This window comes from Neodiprion lecontei, chromosome 2 (genome assembly GCF_021901455.1).
Source record: "Neodiprion lecontei isolate iyNeoLeco1 chromosome 2, iyNeoLeco1.1, whole genome shotgun sequence".
Taxonomy (NCBI): domain Eukaryota; kingdom Metazoa; phylum Arthropoda; class Insecta; order Hymenoptera; family Diprionidae; genus Neodiprion; species Neodiprion lecontei.
The window spans coordinates 34,718,338-34,736,368 of record NC_060261.1 but is presented as its reverse complement, the minus strand read 5'-3'; the positions used below and the strand labels follow the sequence as shown (position 1 = coordinate 34,736,368).

General features: G+C 33.7%; 3 protein-coding genes and 1 non-coding gene across 10 annotated transcripts in view; 2 read left to right on the top strand and 2 right to left on the bottom strand.

The window, feature by feature from the left end:
• LOC107223921 (mediator of RNA polymerase II transcription subunit 15) overlaps window positions 1-1,554 on the bottom strand; it is a 5,322-nt gene extending 3,768 nt beyond the window's left edge. For 3 of the 4 annotated variants that reach the window (XM_046730528.1, XM_046730529.1, XM_046730531.1), the window contains exons 1-3: window positions 1,324-1,551; window positions 706-992; window positions 1-137 (exon numbers count right to left, since the gene is read on the bottom strand). The exon at window positions 1-137 is cut by the window's left edge and continues 96 nt beyond it. In XM_046730528.1, the coding sequence (XP_046586484.1) occupies window positions 1-137; window positions 706-981 (413 nt within the window). In that variant the 5' untranslated portion in view covers window positions 982-992; window positions 1,324-1,551. Of the gene's footprint in view, window positions 138-705; window positions 993-1,323 lie in introns of all 4 variants that reach the window. The other variant, XR_006902653.1, reaches the window with a different exon arrangement.
• A 1,290-nt stretch (window positions 1,555-2,844) lies between these two features.
• On the bottom strand, window positions 2,845-13,994 carry LOC107223915. The gene is made up of 3 exons (XR_006902971.1): window positions 13,386-13,994; window positions 7,150-13,233; window positions 2,845-3,131 (listed from the first exon to the last, which is right to left on the bottom strand). It is a non-coding gene; the product is annotated as an uncharacterized LOC107223915 (transcript).
• LOC107223914 (transmembrane protein 268) lies at window positions 2,984-11,055 on the top strand. Of its 4 annotated transcripts, XM_046732107.1 has the most exons (6): window positions 2,984-3,610; window positions 3,737-4,117; window positions 4,371-4,538; window positions 7,197-7,392; window positions 10,321-10,404; window positions 10,769-11,055. In XM_046732107.1, exons 1-5 carry the CDS (start codon window positions 2,984-2,986, stop codon window positions 10,371-10,373), a joined length of 1,425 nt encoding a protein of 474 aa, XP_046588063.1. In that variant the 3' UTR covers window positions 10,374-10,404; window positions 10,769-11,055. The 4 variants fall into 4 exon arrangements, with proteins under 4 accessions (XP_046588063.1, XP_015519253.1, XP_046588062.1 ...); XM_015663767.2 differs by lacking the exon at window positions 10,321-10,404; XM_046732106.1 differs by having other exon boundaries at window positions 10,321-11,055.
• A 53-nt stretch (window positions 13,995-14,047) lies between the features above and the next one.
• Window positions 14,048-17,202, top strand: LOC107223913 (putative uncharacterized protein DDB_G0291812). The gene is made up of 5 exons (XM_015663765.2): window positions 14,048-14,780; window positions 14,942-15,708; window positions 15,838-16,383; window positions 16,518-16,755; window positions 16,833-17,202. The coding sequence occupies exons 1-5, from the start codon at window positions 14,256-14,258 to the stop codon at window positions 17,106-17,108; spliced, it is 2,352 nt and encodes a 783-aa protein (XP_015519251.1). The 5' UTR covers window positions 14,048-14,255; the 3' UTR covers window positions 17,109-17,202.
• Window positions 17,203-18,031: the final 829 nt, after the last annotated feature.

Here is an 18,031-nt window from a genome sequence, read left to right as displayed (position 1 = left end):
GGACCTCGAGGTACATGATAAGTTGCAGGTATACTCGAAACAATTTGTGGTGTCTGCTGAGGTTGGTCCCTCTGCCTCTCAACACTGTTTAACATCCCAGGAGATATTATCCTTACCGTTGAACCAACAGGACATAACTGTAATAAGATGTTAAAATTCCAGTCAATAAATCTACCATTTTGAGTTTGTCTGTATTCCGATGGGATTTGTACCAAATATTTGAGTAAACAATTATTGAATGATGGGTTTCAATATCTGACAATATTCAATTAAACTCAACGATTCTTTCCATGTCTATTCTCAATAATACTCAATATGTATGTAATTATTTCAGCTTAAATTCAATTTTTTCTCAAGTTATATATACGATCTTTTGCAGATTAGCTTCTTCAAACGTGCTTCGCATTTCTACCTGAATCAACCATCCTGAAGATAATGATTGTTTTTTTTTTTTTTGCAAAATTCTTTGCTGTTGCGAACTTACAATAATATTATAAAAATTTCATTGTCAGCTGTTCACATTTTCATAGATGGAAACATTGAAAGCTAATATCTGAAAAATCATTTCTGTCCCAATAACATTGAAAACTTTTTGTAAGATCAAAGCCAATGATTAATACTAGGTAATTAAAATGAACGAGAACGTTTGATATGCAATGTTCTTATACAGCAATATTCTTTACTATAAATTAGTTTTCACATCACCGTTGTAGCAATTTTGCTTTGTTCTGTTGATACGTTCCCAGGTTGGCTCGGAGATTTCATCAAAGATAGTTTTGGATTAAGATCCAGAGATACAGATTTACCAAGTAGTGCTGATGATGTACCAACAATAGTCTGCTGCGGCTGAATACTTGGAACACTACTCTGAGCAATGTTTTGAGTATTCTGAATCGCAGTTATATTTTGTAAAGTTTGGCTGACCTCCGGTGGCCTCTTTTCAACGCCACTACCATCCAATGGATTCATATTAGGGTTCATTCCTTTTTCAGCTGAAATATTATCAAGCATTAATCAGGCTTAAATGTGAGACGAGTATTGCAATATATATGACGGAGCTATCCAAGACCCAAATCATTTCTTTCTGTTATCGTTGTGCACTGATTATTAAAATTTTTTGACCACTTTAACACATTTATTTTTACAATTTCCATCGGGAAAAAGTAAAAAGTCGCAGAGGTTGAGTTACTCAATAAAAATTACTATTACTTCAACCCAAGATTTAATGAAATATCTCATAAATTTCTGGACGTGCACAGTTTAACTTGAGGATTGACAGCAGTTGAGAAACTTTTTGGAAGTTGATTATAAAGTATACCGTACCTCTACTACACACCACAATGTGATAGTAGCGCTACTTTAGAAAGGGACAACGTCAATTAAAGACTTATAAAATAAGTGCGACAATGTTTCATTGATTCTTTCTGTAACTTATTCATTTGACTCGTAATTCACGTTACAACAAACCAACTTGTTACTAGTTTTCTTGGTTAAAACCACGGTTAAAACTTCATTTGACCGCTAGCCGCTAGGATTTTCAGCGTGTGGGGTTCCAAAAGCAACTACAAATTACTTACTACAGAGCAGAGAGAAAGGATTACGAAAAGACTGAGCGATTATTTTCTGGAAATTTACTTCCCTATACGGCCACTTAGCCAGTGCCAAAATCGGCGCTACAACAGAGTTTGCTACAATTATATGCTCATTGCAGAGTAAAAGACCGCGTCCATCCTTTTTGAGTCTACCATATTCTAGACAACGGATTCACATTTAATATGACTTGACTGAACATTAATGAGACTCGAAATGGCTCGTAATGAATATAATACTTTCGCAGAGGTTTTATTCTGTACGCTTGCAAATTAACTTCATCAATAAGTAAAAGCCACCGTGAATTTCTTACGAATTTGCGTCCGTACAACTTCGTATTTTCCGAATTTAAATATTACTCCACGGCAATTGTTTCACCTCCGACCAGTCCAAAAATCTCGAATGAAACATTTTTTTCTTTCTATAGGCATATATTCCTCATCTTTATGAGGACAAGTGTTGAAAACGTTTTCTCGCATTTTCTCATTCCTGTCATTAACAACGTAACTTCAGTCTCCAACTTCGTTAACTCTCTTAATTTCTTTTTACCACCGTATAACGCCAATTAAAAATGCACCTAAAATTACGTTCAGGTTTGGGGGGGATGGGTCAGGTGATGTGCCGTACATTTACAAGTTATACATTAATATATGCCGTATGCATGTATACACAATTCCACGTGTGTATACGACCAAACAGCGTATCAGGTAGCAGGGGGCTTGCAGGGGACGTATCCTGACGTCGGTGTCCCCCCTTGCTTATACCCTCACCTGGGTCACCTGGCCTAGCCAGGTTCTAGACTCTCTATAGTATAGGATACTCGAGTCGAACGGTTCACGTCGCGTATCAGGTAAGCGAATGCAGTCCGATGTTTTATTCACACTTTGCCACTAAACGCGCTAATTTGGGATCGGCTATTGCGGCGTCAAATAGGTAAACAATTGTCAATCATACCAATTTCCCGGCAATTGTTTGTTATCTGCTCAGGTATTCTTGTAAGTTTCAATACGCAATATAATAAACGTACGTATCGTGTCACACCCACACGTCAAAAGATTTACAACGTTTCACTCACCACCAGTATAATTTTCACAACAATACGAACGTCGCGTAGGTCATTAGGATTTGTGTTGCGTACGCTTAGTTTTGGTAAAGAGGAGTTACGAAATAATTTCTCCGAATTCTTTTGTTCGCTCGTATCTTTGAACTCGGTAATTATGTGGTAAAAAGATGAAAAAAATTAAGGTCAAAATGTTTGCAGTGATAAATATAATTATTTGTTCATCATTTTCACTTATGTTTTCAATTACTTCAAAGTGATAACATACTTGATTTATTGTTAATGTTAATCAATTCTCAATTTAACACCTTACTCTTGTTCATCCAGAAAAAAATGAGCTCCTCGATGTCTCAAGACACAACTGACGATGTGCCTATATCCAAGTCACCCAATTCGTCTGGGGATATACGAGATAAGACTAAAAATTGGGTCCAATTTGATGATGAAACGCCACCAGAAACACCAGCCCGTTTAAAACCACCTGAGAAAGTAGAAAAATCAAATGAAAATAATCCTGTGGTAATGAGACCAGACACGGTAGCTGTAAATGTTGAGAAAATAGTAAACTCTGAGGAAGTGGTTGAAAGTGCACAAAAGAAGTCAAACGATGAGTACAGTGGTGCAGTAATAGCCACTGAATCAGTTCATATTAATTTAGATAGATCTGGTCTGAATAGATCTATATCTTCAGAAGGACCTGACCTAAATTTACCATCCGATGTTAGAGTGTCGGATCCAAAAAGTGCTTCTTTGAAAACAATTGACCTTCGAGATACTTCGAATGGGAGACCAAGTACTAATAACGTTGTTAACACCCCAATTGGTAACATTAGGCAGGGCTTTGCCAATGGGGACACAATTGTCACACTTTTACCAGTCAACACAAGATGGCCTTGGATTACGCCCGCCAAATTTCGACCAGAGTTGGTACCCGAAGAATTAATGGCTCAGGGTTTGACGGTAAGTTGGACTTATCACTATAACATATTAGGTACTTAGGGTAATAGGCATCGATGCATTACTTATCAATTATTGAAGTACAAAATCGTTATTCAAAACTTATTGATTGAATATTTCATTTTTCAGCTTACAGTAGAAGATTACGTGTATATAATGGGAGTACTTGTAAACGACGTTCGATTCAACATGTACAACATATGCTACAAACGTATTCTCGTTTTATGGATATTCACTGCCTTTGTAGTATTACTGGGATTGTTATTCTCAGGAGTAACAGGATTAACCTTGTTCGGTCTTGGTGTTATGTGGCTAGTCTTAAATGCAGCTGCAATATTTTTGTGCATGTTTGTTAAGATAAAGTTGAACCATAATCTAGAAAAATGTATGGCTCAAGTAAACCGGCATTTATTGCGACACAAGATATTACTGGGATTAGATGACCGTGGCAAAATATCATGCCATAAAGTCAACTTGTGTTTTATTTATTTTGACACCACCGATTGCATTGTAAGTATGAAAACAAAAACATGATTGCTATTGTAACCATTTCACAGAGCATTGCCAGACAAAAGAACATATAAAACAAGTATAAAATAAGGAGAGATTGGATTTAAGACAAAAAACGGAAATCTTATTTTTTATAAAAGTTTGAATTCATAGTTTTTCGGAAAAACACGTTGAGAAAAACTCCCGTGTCAATTCAGGACTTGTCAGCGAGTCCTTTGAGTGCTGATTCTAGCGTATTTTACTACTTTTACAGAAAAAATTGCAAGAAGTAATTGAGAGGGAGGAGCGAGAAGGAAGAGTCATAGGAGGCGATGAGGCAGCTGAATCAAAACGTAGACAGGACCTGCAACAAAGAATGGATATTGATGACAGCGATATTGTTATACAGGGTAGTACAACTACAAGAGTATCGCGTAAGCAGGTCAGTATAAATTTAATAATTTCTGCGATGTTTCAAACAGTATGTTGACTGATATTCGTTGTTTGACAATTTATAATAGTAAATTAAATTTGGCTTAAAATTCCTTCCACAAATACTAGCATTGAGCATTAATCCGAAATAACAATAAAACAGGTGATATCTTTGATAGTCAAACATAAAAAAATAAACGTATGTTTTCAAAGTCAAATTTTTTAATCTACTGAAATCCAAACAAATTATATTAAGTTTTATGGGTTCCAATTCTTGTTAAAAGTGTTGTAAAGACTTTCTCATCTAGAACTGTGGGATTTGTACTATTGCCATATATTTTATTTCAATTGTAACATTTTATGAAGTGAGTCAAAAAAACAGGAAAGCAACTGTGTTATACTTCAAATAAAGCTGAAATAAAATACAAAACAAAAATTGTTGAAATATTTAGAAAAATTATGCCACATCACATATTATTTGACTGTAGAAAATATACCATACTTTTCTAAATAATAGCTCTAAGACGAATTTAAAAACAATTTGGTAAGATGTCGTTTATGACACTATTCGTTTTGTATCCAATTAAAACTATATTACAGTTCTTCCTAACCTCTGACCCACTTTGTAGTATTATAATGTACATTTTATCAATACACTATCACACGTACCATATTATTTACATCCCAGTTATTTTACTTAAAATGATGTATTAGGGAAAGGGTGAACTAGTACTTTGTCGGTACGTACAACGATGGGCTAAGGACTACTTGCGACGACGTTTGGATTGGACAGTTGACGAGGAGGGGGGTAACCCTTCATGTCCGCGTCATTCCGCATCTTCTTTATGTCCTTGTCAATATATTGAGGAATGGTTAAGAAATAAGCCTCGTATTCAGGGTAGAGATTTCTGCCCCGTATGGAGTGGATTTCTGAGGGATAGGGGGATTTAGCAATTGATCAAAATATACTTGATGCGTTATAGTTCTTCCTCTAGAGCTCGATGTGAACATTGCTGTTCTCATGGACAGATTGTTTTTGTAATTTTAATCAAAAGGAATTAGTAATTGTTCAATTGATTTATTTTCCGTTCTGAAGTCTTTCAAATGTTAGCTTCTACCTCAAAATTTATATGCTGAAATGGTTTAATTGATAACAGTTTATCAGATTTTTGTGATATGACGTGCCAAATTATGTTTACCTTTATTGTGGTCTGTATTATAAGTTGACTGGAACGGATTGTCCATCTCGAAGATCTGCCTTTTATATAAACTTGAAATCGTTCAATGCTATTTAAGAAACAAGTTATAGAACTCACAACACCGGAGGAAAGAAGATTTACATACGAGGCCACAGATTATGGTAAAAATGTTGAGTGGATCCCAGGTTGAAATGGATCGGAATGAGATATGCAATACTTTGTAGATTATTCTTACTCTAAGTAAGACGTGGCAGCAAGAGAGTACTTGTTAACACTTGGATTTGCAGCTTGAATAAAAAAAATACATTCCAATACTGTTGGATTTTCAAAATGTATAAATATTACGTCATACTAATTTAATTTCATAGATCTATTTCCGACTTTCATCATATTTTATTCTTTACATTACATAAAAAAATTAATTGTTTGATAATAGCCAGGATACAGCTGTATTATTATCATATGTATCACATATCTCATTACTCAACGAGCATATATTGAAATAATCACGTCAAGTTGTCTCAATTTTTAATTACGTTTAACATTTTTTTCATCTTCTGTGAGAAAATATCTGGCAATGTTAGTCAATATTTGTACCAGTGTAAAATGCATAACATCATTGAATTTCAAGCATCTATATGTGAAGTGGTATTATTACATGTAGTATTATTCGGTTATACCATTATAATTATATTTTCATGTTTTCAATGTCAATGATGAATTTTGTAAAAACGTAGGCAGCCACACATTTTTTCAAATAAATCCATACGCGAAACAGCTTTGTAGTATACAGTAAAAAATGTTATGAGTTTGTAATATATGCATCAGTCTTTAACTAAATTATACATTTCTCAACCGTTTAGTGTTACAAATTGTTTATTTGAATTGCATGCATTACATGCTACATTCCTATTCTTGAAGTTTATTCAACTCCTTAAACGAAAATTTGTTTGGCATTTTAAGAATCTTCTTGAATACATTGTATAAATTAATTGATTTTCTCTACCTGAGGATCAAAATTTGTTGATGACGTGTGTTTCGTATTCTAAATTTAGCATTATTGCCAATAATGTTGATGTACTGTACACATTATATAGATATAATCGTATAATGCTGAATAATTATTATTAGTGCTTTATTTTTTCAACAACTGCTGACTGCTTATTCATTTACTCAATCTGACTTTTTTTTTCTTTGAAGCTTGTAATAAGTCACGATTAACTAACAGATTCTGCAGTTTTGATGACAGTGAAAACATAGAAAAACGCATTTTACCAATACTGGAAAGCTGCATGGCCATTTTGTATGTTGATTGGGTGTTTTGACTAAATTCTTAACCACGAAACTAATCATGTATGTTTGTATCACCTATTTTCTAAATATTCAGCTATGCACAAACTTACAGTTATTAACATTTATTACCTAAACGTAAATAGCAGGTATTGAACGGTGCTGGTCTGTGTTGGTAGGAGCGGGCGGAGTTGCTGCTGCTGAGATATGCGTCCAGATGGGCGCGACACTTTGCAAGGCGCAGACTTGACCTGGTTATAGATTCCCAGGAGCGAAATAGAACTGTTGTGGGGACATCAGTCGCACCACGACATTGCGTCTCCGCCCGCTGCCCCTGCCAGTATATAGAAGATCACCTCAAATATAAACCCAAAGGCAAGTTGACCATGCGTCAATTCTTTTCTATTCCAAATTATGGCTTCAAATGATAGAGGCACTATATGATCTGTGGAAATTCCAAACGTACCTTTATTTTCACAAATTGCATGCTAAAACACAGGTGCGTGTTGAAAATGTCCTAGTTTTGTTGGACGGTTGATCAATATTAACTTTATAACTAAATCAAACAATAATTGTAAACAGATTTAAAGAATGATAAGAAAACACTTCATCTAAAAACGTTATTTCTGGCATTATAAGATGTTTCTGTTAGCTATGTGACGTAATGGTTATCTTTCTGACCCACATTTACTCATTAAATGTAACATGAAACCTTGCACTATGATACATAGCCATATAAAATACTGGTACCTAATGGGATGAAGGAATTTTTTGTTGAAATGATTGAATCTGAACAGTTCCTATTTAATATTTCATTATGGCTATAAATTTTTCAAATATTCAAGGATTACTCAATATTGAATATATACTTTGCACTAGAAAACACTTTGGTATATTTATCACAAACTAGCATTATATGTTGCATATTTTTATTGTTACTTCATTCATTTTTTATTTTCACACATTACAGCGATCAAAACTGTACTCACTGCTATTTAGTCACGTTGTAAATAATCCATCATACTTTGGTTGGGGTTTGACAGATAACATACTTCAATGAAATATTGCAATAATGAGGCAAATCAAAGGCTAACGTTAAAAATTTCAAAAACATATTCTAGTTCACATAAAAATATGTAGTAAATTTTTTGGTAATGGTGAGATTTAAAAATTCATGAAAAGTGAATCAAATTGCTTCATTGTTGCATAATGCCGTTCTCTATTCTATGTGGATTATACTAGTTTAAATGGTATATAATTAATTGTCTTGTTTGAGCAATTTGATAAATGATTCTTATTAGTGACCAAGATATTTTATTTGTGGTTTTTTTAATTTTTTGGTAACTCGATACACTGCGCTTTACCAATAGTGCTGCTTCTCCCACCTGGGGCTAAATTCTATGGCTCTTTCCATAGTGTCGTACACTAGATGTGCACGCTATTGCTTTCCTCTGAAAGAAATTCTCTTACACACCCAACACTGGCACTGTTGAAAGAGTGAACTGTACTATTACAGAAATACTGAAAGAACTAATGAATTCCAAGTATTGCTCAATCAAAATATGTATATATAGCAGCTATTTTAAACATGCTTTTTGGTGGTAGATCTATTGTATTTTAAAAGACTGACTTTGCGATCTAATTGATCTATGTATTCATGGACAAAAATCTCATGTTCACAATACTTCATAAATATTGGTGCTAGAAAATCGAATAGACGATATTGTATGTATTATAGCAGTATTCGGATTTACTTATTTACTTATGAAAGGAAAGCAATGTGTATAATTTAAGTTTTAACACATTCAACTCATCTTTGCAATGAGTATGATGTGAAATATAATCGTACTATACTACAAGCTGATCAAATGGCAGTAAAGAAGCAAATTTCAATTCATCTGTCTTTTATAGACAATAATTATTATAATATTTATACATTAAGAATTTGAAGTTCATTACCTTGATTGATTGTTGCAAAGTATTCTTGGGAATTATTAAATTTGTATCGATCATTTTTACTGTACAACTTGATATATGTTTTTTGTCACACATGCATGAAAAGTGGGGCTTTGCATAGCAGTTTAGCAGGAAGAAAGTAGCCAATTTCCTCTTAGTGTTGTAAAGATAGGTTCGCCCAAGCGCAATCCACAACTGCTTCACTTTCGTCCCTATGGAGAAAAAATTGGCCATTCGTACCCGCAATACTGCCAAGCAAAGCCCTACCACTTTTCATTTACTTATTATAAAAACTATTCTGTGCGACTCGAGCCAAAAATTGGCGATTGCAACTCGTGTGGTTGTTGCCCTCACTTTGCTCAGGTGAAAACTTCACACTTGTCGCAATCATCAACTTCTGTCCCTTGATACATACTATACTATTTTTCTCTGGAAAATTAACAAATATTCTTTGCAATTTATGCATTTCAGTAACATCTAATCATTAATCACGAAGAGTAAAAGTTATCTACAGTTTACGAATTCTTCAACTTTCTTATTTTTTTGTAAACACAGTTATTCTGCAGCACTATTGTATTTTTTTCGTATACATATGGTGAACATATTGCACTTCAATTTTCCGTCCCTATTGAATTTGGTTAGCTAATTTTAGCATTTCCAATGAAGTATGATTAACACGCTTAGATTATAGTCCCATAGGACTTTGTTACACGAATCACTCGGATTATATTGAATTTATAAATTCTAAGGTAAAAAAAACAAATGCAAAGCATTTGATATATATAATTATTAAAATAACAAATTATATATTTTTATGTACACATATTATGCATCCTTGTTATGACCTGTATTAAATACTTATTATACAATTTTATTTCCGTTTTTTTCTCATTTCTTTCCTTGTGTACATCGACATCATTTTCAACCTACTTATTTCATTATCAAATTTCTGGTCATTTCTATATTTTTCTGTTTATGCAATTATCATTTGTCTGCTTTTACTATCTATTCTTAGGCAAGGGCACAGTTCAAAACGATTGTATGCACAAGTTATTAATGGAAAGTAGACAGCGGAAAGGAGTGAATGTTTATTACCAGACGAGCAATTAGTACAGTAAGACAGGGGATATCGGACACAGGTAAAAGATCTGTGTTCATAGCGGGCATTTTAATTGACTTGCACTGCTTACTATTTTTTAAACTGCTGATCAACCGGAATTACACTGAACAAACGATAATAATTGAAAAAAAACTTCAGTTTTTAGAGGAAATCTGCACATTTTTTAACAATTGGTTGGGCTACCGTTAGAAAGTTGTGACTAATAACAACATAACAATTTCACGCAGCTGGACAAAAAACATTACAGGTGGCAGTTTTATCGGATCCTCATACACATTAACTGCATACAACTTGTTCACAATTACTACCTTGTAAGTATTATAAATGGGAATATAATACACATATATTAAGCAATTAATTTTAATGTAAATCGGCTTTGGTGATATCGCAAATGACTAGAATAAGTTTTCACGAAGTTAATTTGACTTATCTTTCCACTAACAGAATCATATAACTACTGACATCTTAACATTAACTTTAAATACAATAAGAAGGCGCTTGCAATGAGCCTCTCTAATTCATCTCACTAATAGGTTTGCACCTTTGGCCAGACACAAACACTACACAGGGCATCTGGATATGTTTCTACCAATTTACTGTATGTTATTGCACCCTAGACTGTATCAAATCAATTTGTTTAATGGTGTAATATAACTCATTCTTCCAATTTTACAGGATATCCACCTGGTTTCACTTGGTGCGCTTATCTTAGTGATCCTGCTGTTAGAGTCAACACAATACCAGACTTAAACTACCACTAGCAATAATTGTCTTACAATTAAAACTTGATGCACAAAATAGGTGCAACTTATTTTTTCACTGAACTCAATTTCTTGTAAAATTCAACTAATGAATATCGAGTGCTTGCAAATTATTTTGCAAACTTATTTCACGTTCTGATGGATCGATTCATTATTTATCATAGAATTATTATAAAGTATGACAACTTCGTAAAGGCACCTGAGTTCAAGTAAAACATGAATAATATTCTCTTGGAACAATATCGTGCCTTTGATACAAAGTTTGGGTAAAAATAAATAATTTGTGATGGGTCATTAATGTATCGATATATACGGTCTGACTGAAAAGTGCCTATTTATTATTTCGCTAAAAATTATGCTCGCATTCTCAAGTTCAGATTTATTGCTTTATAATTCTCCAATGTGTAAGGCCTTCGGATTTGAATCTCAACATACCTCAAACGTATAAAGATATATAATATTGCAACTACTGTATAAATAGTTCTTGATCAAAGGACCCATTTTTGAAATGTACTAATCACGATCTCCGTCCTAATTTTGCTAACAAATGTGCTCTCAAGCGGTATTTTCATATTCCATGAATAACTAATCTGTACAAGCATTAATCTGTGGAATCAAACTTTTATCCGTGTTTCCAAGTTTTCCACGTAAGTTTCAAGATTCATGAATGGTACTTTTCAAAAGAGGCTTTAAATTTGTTAAGCACCTTGTCTTCCGCACAACTTGACAACAAGATGCAGATTGAATTACACTTTGATTACCTCGTTGTACGATACTCAAAGTTGAATAATCGTAATGTATTCTGACATTTTTCTCTCTTTTTTGCGGGTCAACTAAAATAAGTAAGCAGACACTTACGCATACTGTATCATAGTTTTGAGCTTCAATAGTTTTCCTAAATTTACATTGTTACTTTCTAAGAAAAGAGAAAACCAGCACCGATTAATTTAAAAGACATTATTACAAATGAGGAATTAGAAGTTTTCAGTGTAAACTTGTTCTACTGTGTGACTGGAATTAACATGGTAATATGCGTTGAAAATGTAATCTTTGCAGGTAGAGATGCTAATTGATAATGATTTTAGCACATTGTTCAGTAAGGATCTTTACAGTCTACCAATTATTTTTCATTTTTATTCTCCTAATTCTCAATAAATTCACAGGAGCAGTCATTTGTTAGTTTGAAATAATGTGCCTTTGAAGAATGTAATTATCGCAGATGAAATTAGTGATGTAGCATAAAATATTTTTAAAGTAAAACTGTGCCTTTTACACAGGGTGACTAAACCTTTCTAAATTTCATGGTATGGCAAATTTGTAGCTATGAACGATGACTTGGAAACATTTATGTGAATTTGATAAAATATTTACACAGGACAAATATGTAGTCTTGTTGTGTGCTGCAGGAATATTTTGATTTTTTATATACTACTACTTGTAGACACCCAAAATCTGTAGGCAAAACTTTTAATTTCTTTTTTTTAGGTAGACTTTAATAGCAGTTTTAAAATTACGTTGCAAAACTGCACATTACGCACATTGTATATGAAATATCTCAAATGAATATTACAATTTAGAATCTCAAGACTATATTTACTGTTTCTTAATACCTATATGAGTATCTCGATGTTGAACGTCCATATAATTTAAGTTAAAGGGTCTAGACGGGCTTTTTTTAACAAACTTAATAGTGGTGAAATTAAGGAAAAAGTATGTTTAAAAGCGAAAAGTTTTGTGTTTGAATTTCCGTACTTTGAATTTGATGTCTAATTTTTTTATCTGTGAAATTAATTCCGAATCATAATTTATAAAGGGACTATTAGGAGATTCCCATATAAAATAACTGTCCAATTATAGTGGATTTTTTCATATATTATAGTGCAGAAGTTTTCACCCCAACTAAATTTAGAATGCGTTTAGTGTTCTCGTATCCCCGAGTAAGTGTATTTAAAATAAGTAAACAACATCGAGTTAAACATATCATCATATGTACTTTAAAATGAAATATGTTTATCATTACATTGAATTAGAATAAATTAGGATTTATAGTACATAAAACAATTTACAAGTATATTACTTTTGAGCTGGATATTGAAAATTATATTTGTTGATTATAATTATGCATATTGTGATTACACGTTATAAACAAATATCATTATTACTGTTTAACAAGGGCATCTTGTGCTTGTTTCCTTATACCCTCAGCCATCGTTTTCATCTCTACATTGGCACTTTGCAACGACTCATTTTCTATCGATAGTGTGTCACTTAACTTCTTCAAAGTTTTTTTAACATTTAAATATATTTTCAGCCTTGTATACACGGATTCCGCATCATATGTATTCATCGGATAATTCAAATTCTCATCCCCAGATTCCTCTATAAATAACACAAAGGTTAAAGATATAAATGTTCTTAAATTTCTTTACTGAATTACATCGACTTTAAATAAATGAAATATTAGATTAGACATGAGAAGATATAATTAGGAAACAAGTAAATTATTATTATTGATACTTAAATCTACGTACCCCTGTTATTGAATCTGAAAACCACATCATCTTTATTTGCATTTAGAATATCTTCCAATACCTGTTCAGGTGATGGGGGATGAGGCCTCGGCGGTAAATTATTTTTTTTATTTCCAAACATATTCAGCTATCTCTTTTTTTCGTTTTTCATCAATTAATTTTCTTCACATTTTTTTAACAACACTGGTCAATCAATTTTTAGGTTAATTGTAATCCCTTAGAAGTTCGTAGTTTGAAAATTTTCAACAAATCTTTTATCCAAGTACCTCAAAGGAGCTTTTTTAACAAAATGGGTAAAATTATTTTGAGTAAGATAAATTCAAAAGAAAGAATAAGGACTTCGTGGTCTAGATTTTCACGAGCATTTTTGCACCTTGGAGCATATACTATGGAGGAAGCCTGGTATACCCTTTCGTGTAAGTGGAAAGCGGCACAGAGAGCGGAATAGTAAGCAGAGTACCCTTCTCTGTCTCGCACGCTCGCGACTGGTTGCCGTAGAAAGAGAGAAATACTCGTCGGGGACTCTTTATCCGCCGCTAGGCTTCCTCCACGATATGTGCTCTCAGATTTGCACTCAGGTCTATGACTCAAGCACGCCAGGTAGCGCTTTTCTGCTTTGTCAGCATTCCTATTGGCCAAAACTACTGTGGCCAAGAGCTAGGCAGTAAAATACTGCTGCCCGTAAAAATCTAACCTAACGCGGGAGGTGTCAAAAAAAAGGGGGTTCGCTGACCTCAGGACGTAAATAAAGACGATAGATAATAACAAAAACAAATATCAAATGATGTTACTTTCGAGGTCAATATTTACTTAAGATTTTTTCATGATGAAAGTCTATTTCTATGAAATTGTGTGTTAACCATCACCGTTATGAGTCCAAGGCGAAAAACTCAGAGAAGGTTAAGAATTCCGAGTATTCAAAAAACCTACAACAATCGGCGTACTTCACTGAATGTGAACTTAAGCTACGTTTCAGACCCAAGTTTATCGCCTAACGATAATAGAGTGAATTTAGACAATGCGAATAAAACTATCGTTGCGAACAGCCCACCGAGGATCGAAGCTACCCCAAGAAGATCGCTTAGCAGAAACCACACGTTGAACAGATCCAGCTCCAAGCTACGGTTTATAAATGAAAGTCACAACCATAATAATGAGTCCACGGAAGGAGCTGCTGGTGAAAATGTTGAAAGTAAAATTACTAATGAAAGTAGCAGATTGTCACATAAAGCAAAGATATATGGAATCAGACCTTCCTTCGTCAGGCTAACAAGCACACCTGTAACAGGTAGACATGGAATGGGGCTCGATTCTAATAATATGCAAGAAATGTTCTCGCCTTCGGAAAATGCCAGGCACTCCAATGCTCTGGAACCAGTTCGCTTTCCCCTTCAAGTAAGACCCATGTCTTGTGGAAAGGTCTGGCAACAGATTTATTTTCTGCACTTAATCAAAAAATACTTTGTATTCACGAATTGAACAAAAATTATAATTTGACGAAGAAAATTTAATTTAATTCAAACGAAAGTATCATAAGTTTTATTTTGAACTTTCAGGGTGAAATTTTGTCCTCTTCTGCGACCATAGTTATGGAGACTTCAATGGACATCACCACTGTCCAAGGACAATCAATTTTGAATTCCGAGCAACCGAAATCTGATATCACACCAAACTCACATCGTGATACAAACAAAAGTGACAGTTCCTCGTTTTTCATTCCAGATACAGATCCATTAACATGTATAGAAAAGAGAGTAGATACCACAGTAATTTTAGACTCTGAAGAACAAGATGTCAGTATCAATACAATACGCACCTCACTGAATGTCAATACATCGCTAGATTCTAGGTTCAGCTCAGTGCCAAATTCAAGCCTTTATGACCCCATAAACATCAGTAAAAATCAATCTGTGATTCATGATCAAAGAAATGGCACTAATGCTACCTCGCCATCTTCGCAGGACAGTGATCCTACAAGTTCTTTAATAATTACTACTGCGTTAATTGAACATGACAATTTGTCAAATGACTATAATTATCAACAAATAGCTAACGAAGAGACTGTTATCAATTTGGAATCTCCAAGAGAAATTAATCTTCCATACAACCCATCTTTGTATAAAAGAATACCACAAAATGATAAATATTGCAATGATCAAAACCATGCTACTCCTGTAAAACTAAGTAAAATAACCAGAGCGACAAATACTCCTCCGACAAACGATAAGGAAAATACAACTTGGAGCAGAAAACCAATTCGTAATATGCAAACAGACCTGTTGAATTCAGATGCTATGAATGACAGCAGGTCGTCGGATACTTTGTAAGTTACTTTCATGTAAATTCTATTTTGTAACATTCAATTTAGATTTGGAATCCATGACACGTTATTTTTTTTAGCAACTGGGATAATGAAGTAAATCATTTACGTAATTTTATTTTACTGTTACAGATCATTGGAGAATGGAAACCATAGTAGCCTTCACCCAAAAGTTAACCAACCCAATGCAATTCGTGACTTGTCCAAAAAAGCAGTTGTGAAAGGAAAAAAGAAATTATTGAGATTAAATATATCCGAAATGGTAGACTTGTCGCCAGTGTCAACTCAAACACTGCCAGAAATTCCGTTGGTTTGTAAAAGACGGGTCAAAATACGTAATAAAACGGCTAAAAAAATTCCTAAAACTAAGGGTCTTAGTAAGAAACCGATAGCTTCATCTGACAACGATACTGAAGAAATTGAGCCAATACCAGAGAAAGGAAAAAGGATCAGAAAACTAAAGGCAAAAAAAATCGTGATTAATAAGATGGCAGATATTGATCTATGGAAACGAATGGATGAAAATTCTCATACTATCAATGAAAGCTGCGACAGTATCAGCACAGCCATAGGAAGGACATCTCTAGACGATTTTCAACCAAAAAACCAGCTTACTCAAAACACAAGTAGCAAGCAAAGACCAAAAATAATAATAGTAGCGACTGGATTATCGATAGAGTAAGTATTTTATTGCTTTTTTTTTTTTTTCTAGCTTTTTCGTAACAATTTTTCATGGCTCTGGTGTTTTGAACATAAACCATCATTGTAAGGTCGGCTTTGGATCAACCTTATTTTTACATGATGCTTTGTAGGCAAAAATTATTGGTAAAAAATACCATTACAACTCTGGGTTCAGCCAAACTACAAAAAATTGTGACCCGCCATACTACACATGTTATTAGCAATGGCACACGTACTGTAAACTTGCTGCGTGGACTACTCAGAGGTTGTTGGCTAGTGAGTTATGAGTGGATCTCAAAGGTACGCGAGGCTAAGGAATGGGTGAATGCAGAAAAATACGAGATCGTCAATTTTTCTAAAGCCGTACAAGTGAGTTTCAGAGAATCAAATAAGTTTATACCCAAAAGTTTCCTGTTTGCAGTTTGCATATATATTCGTTTTTGCAGGAGAACCGCAAGGAAAAGCAACTATTTCGAACAGCATATGTGTCGGAAATATTTCTCACATGCGGGTTGATACATATTAAAAATAAGACGTCTACTCCAGCTTCAATTTTAGAAGAACTGGTTTGCATGGCAAGTGGTCGAATTACCAGGAAACCGGAAGAAGCTAAGATAATTGTAGGCCGTGGAGGTCTAAAAGAAGTTTGGATTTTAGACTCAATAACACATGGAGAAATTCAACCTTTAGAACTTTATTCAAAGAAACGGAAACCGCAATGATTTAGTTCCGAAGTATATAGGATAACTTAGGACTATCACCCCATAAGCTACCAATATAGTCCTCGTGCAAAATTTGCGACTGAACCATGTTTTACTTTCAATCAAAAAATTTGTCGTCTGCAAATTACAGCCATTTGAAATTGACTAATTACAGAGCAACATCTGATGGCTCAGGACAACTGCCGAGTGCACGAGGATTAAGTGCGATCCACCAGCTCTGATCTAAACCATCAGATGCTACCAGATTTGGTTAATTTCAAAGAGCTATAATTCGCGAATGACAAATTTTCTGTCGGAAATAAAAAATATTTTAGTCTCAAATTTTCATGAGGAATATTGGTATTCTATGGGGCGATAGTCCTGAGTCACTTTCTATACCCATGCTTGCAAGCAGAACTTCTTGCAAATATAAATTTGATCGCATAAACTTCTAAAATTGACCAATATATAATTAAGGGTAGTACAATCCGCAGGGAAGAATCAGTGAAGAAATATAGATTTATGCATCTTATACCCATATATATTATTGTAAAATATTTACTTCTAAACGAGTGAGTTAAATTGTCATGTAAAATACCTGGGATCATTTTTGTTCCCTCAACATTATTGTACATTTGTATATTTAATATAGTTAATATTTATATATTTATTTATATAGTTATTTAAATACTCTAGATGAAAGTTACGATTCTGAATGAATTTAGCAGGTGCAGTTTATTAAGAAACCATGCAATTAGACTTTATAAAGGATCAGCAATAATATTTATCGGTTTGCAAGTATGAATGTACAATAGGTAATAACTTAGAAAAAATTACTCCCTTTTTGATAAATATTTATTAAATTCAACAATCTTCTGTACTGTTATACCCGTTTTCGGAGTGAAAGAATGTAAATAAATTAAAAATTATAAAAATACTAACTT

What these genes read in the sequence shown, in the direction of transcription:
- LOC107223914 (XM_015663767.2), top strand. Translation starts at nt 2,984, where the DNA reads ATGAGCTCCTCGATGTCTCAAGACACAACTGACGATGTGCCTATATCC. An exon ending in TAATGGCTCAGGGTTTGACG is followed by an intron (nt 3,611 to 3,736) that starts GTAAGTTGGACT and finishes TTCATTTTTCAG; the next exon opens with CTTACAGTAGAAGATTACGT. An exon ending in CCTCAAATATAAACCCAAAG is followed by an intron (nt 7,393 to 10,768) that starts GCAAGTTGACCA and finishes CCAATTTTACAG; the next exon opens with GATATCCACCTGGTTTCACT.
- LOC107223913 (XM_015663765.2), top strand. Translation starts at nt 14,256, where the DNA reads ATGAGTCCAAGGCGAAAAACTCAGAGAAGGTTAAGAATTCCGAGTATT. An exon ending in CAGTTCGCTTTCCCCTTCAA is followed by an intron (nt 14,781 to 14,941) that starts GTAAGACCCATG and finishes TTGAACTTTCAG; the next exon opens with GGTGAAATTTTGTCCTCTTC. An exon ending in AGCAGGTCGTCGGATACTTT is followed by an intron (nt 15,709 to 15,837) that starts GTAAGTTACTTT and finishes TTACTGTTACAG; the next exon opens with ATCATTGGAGAATGGAAACC.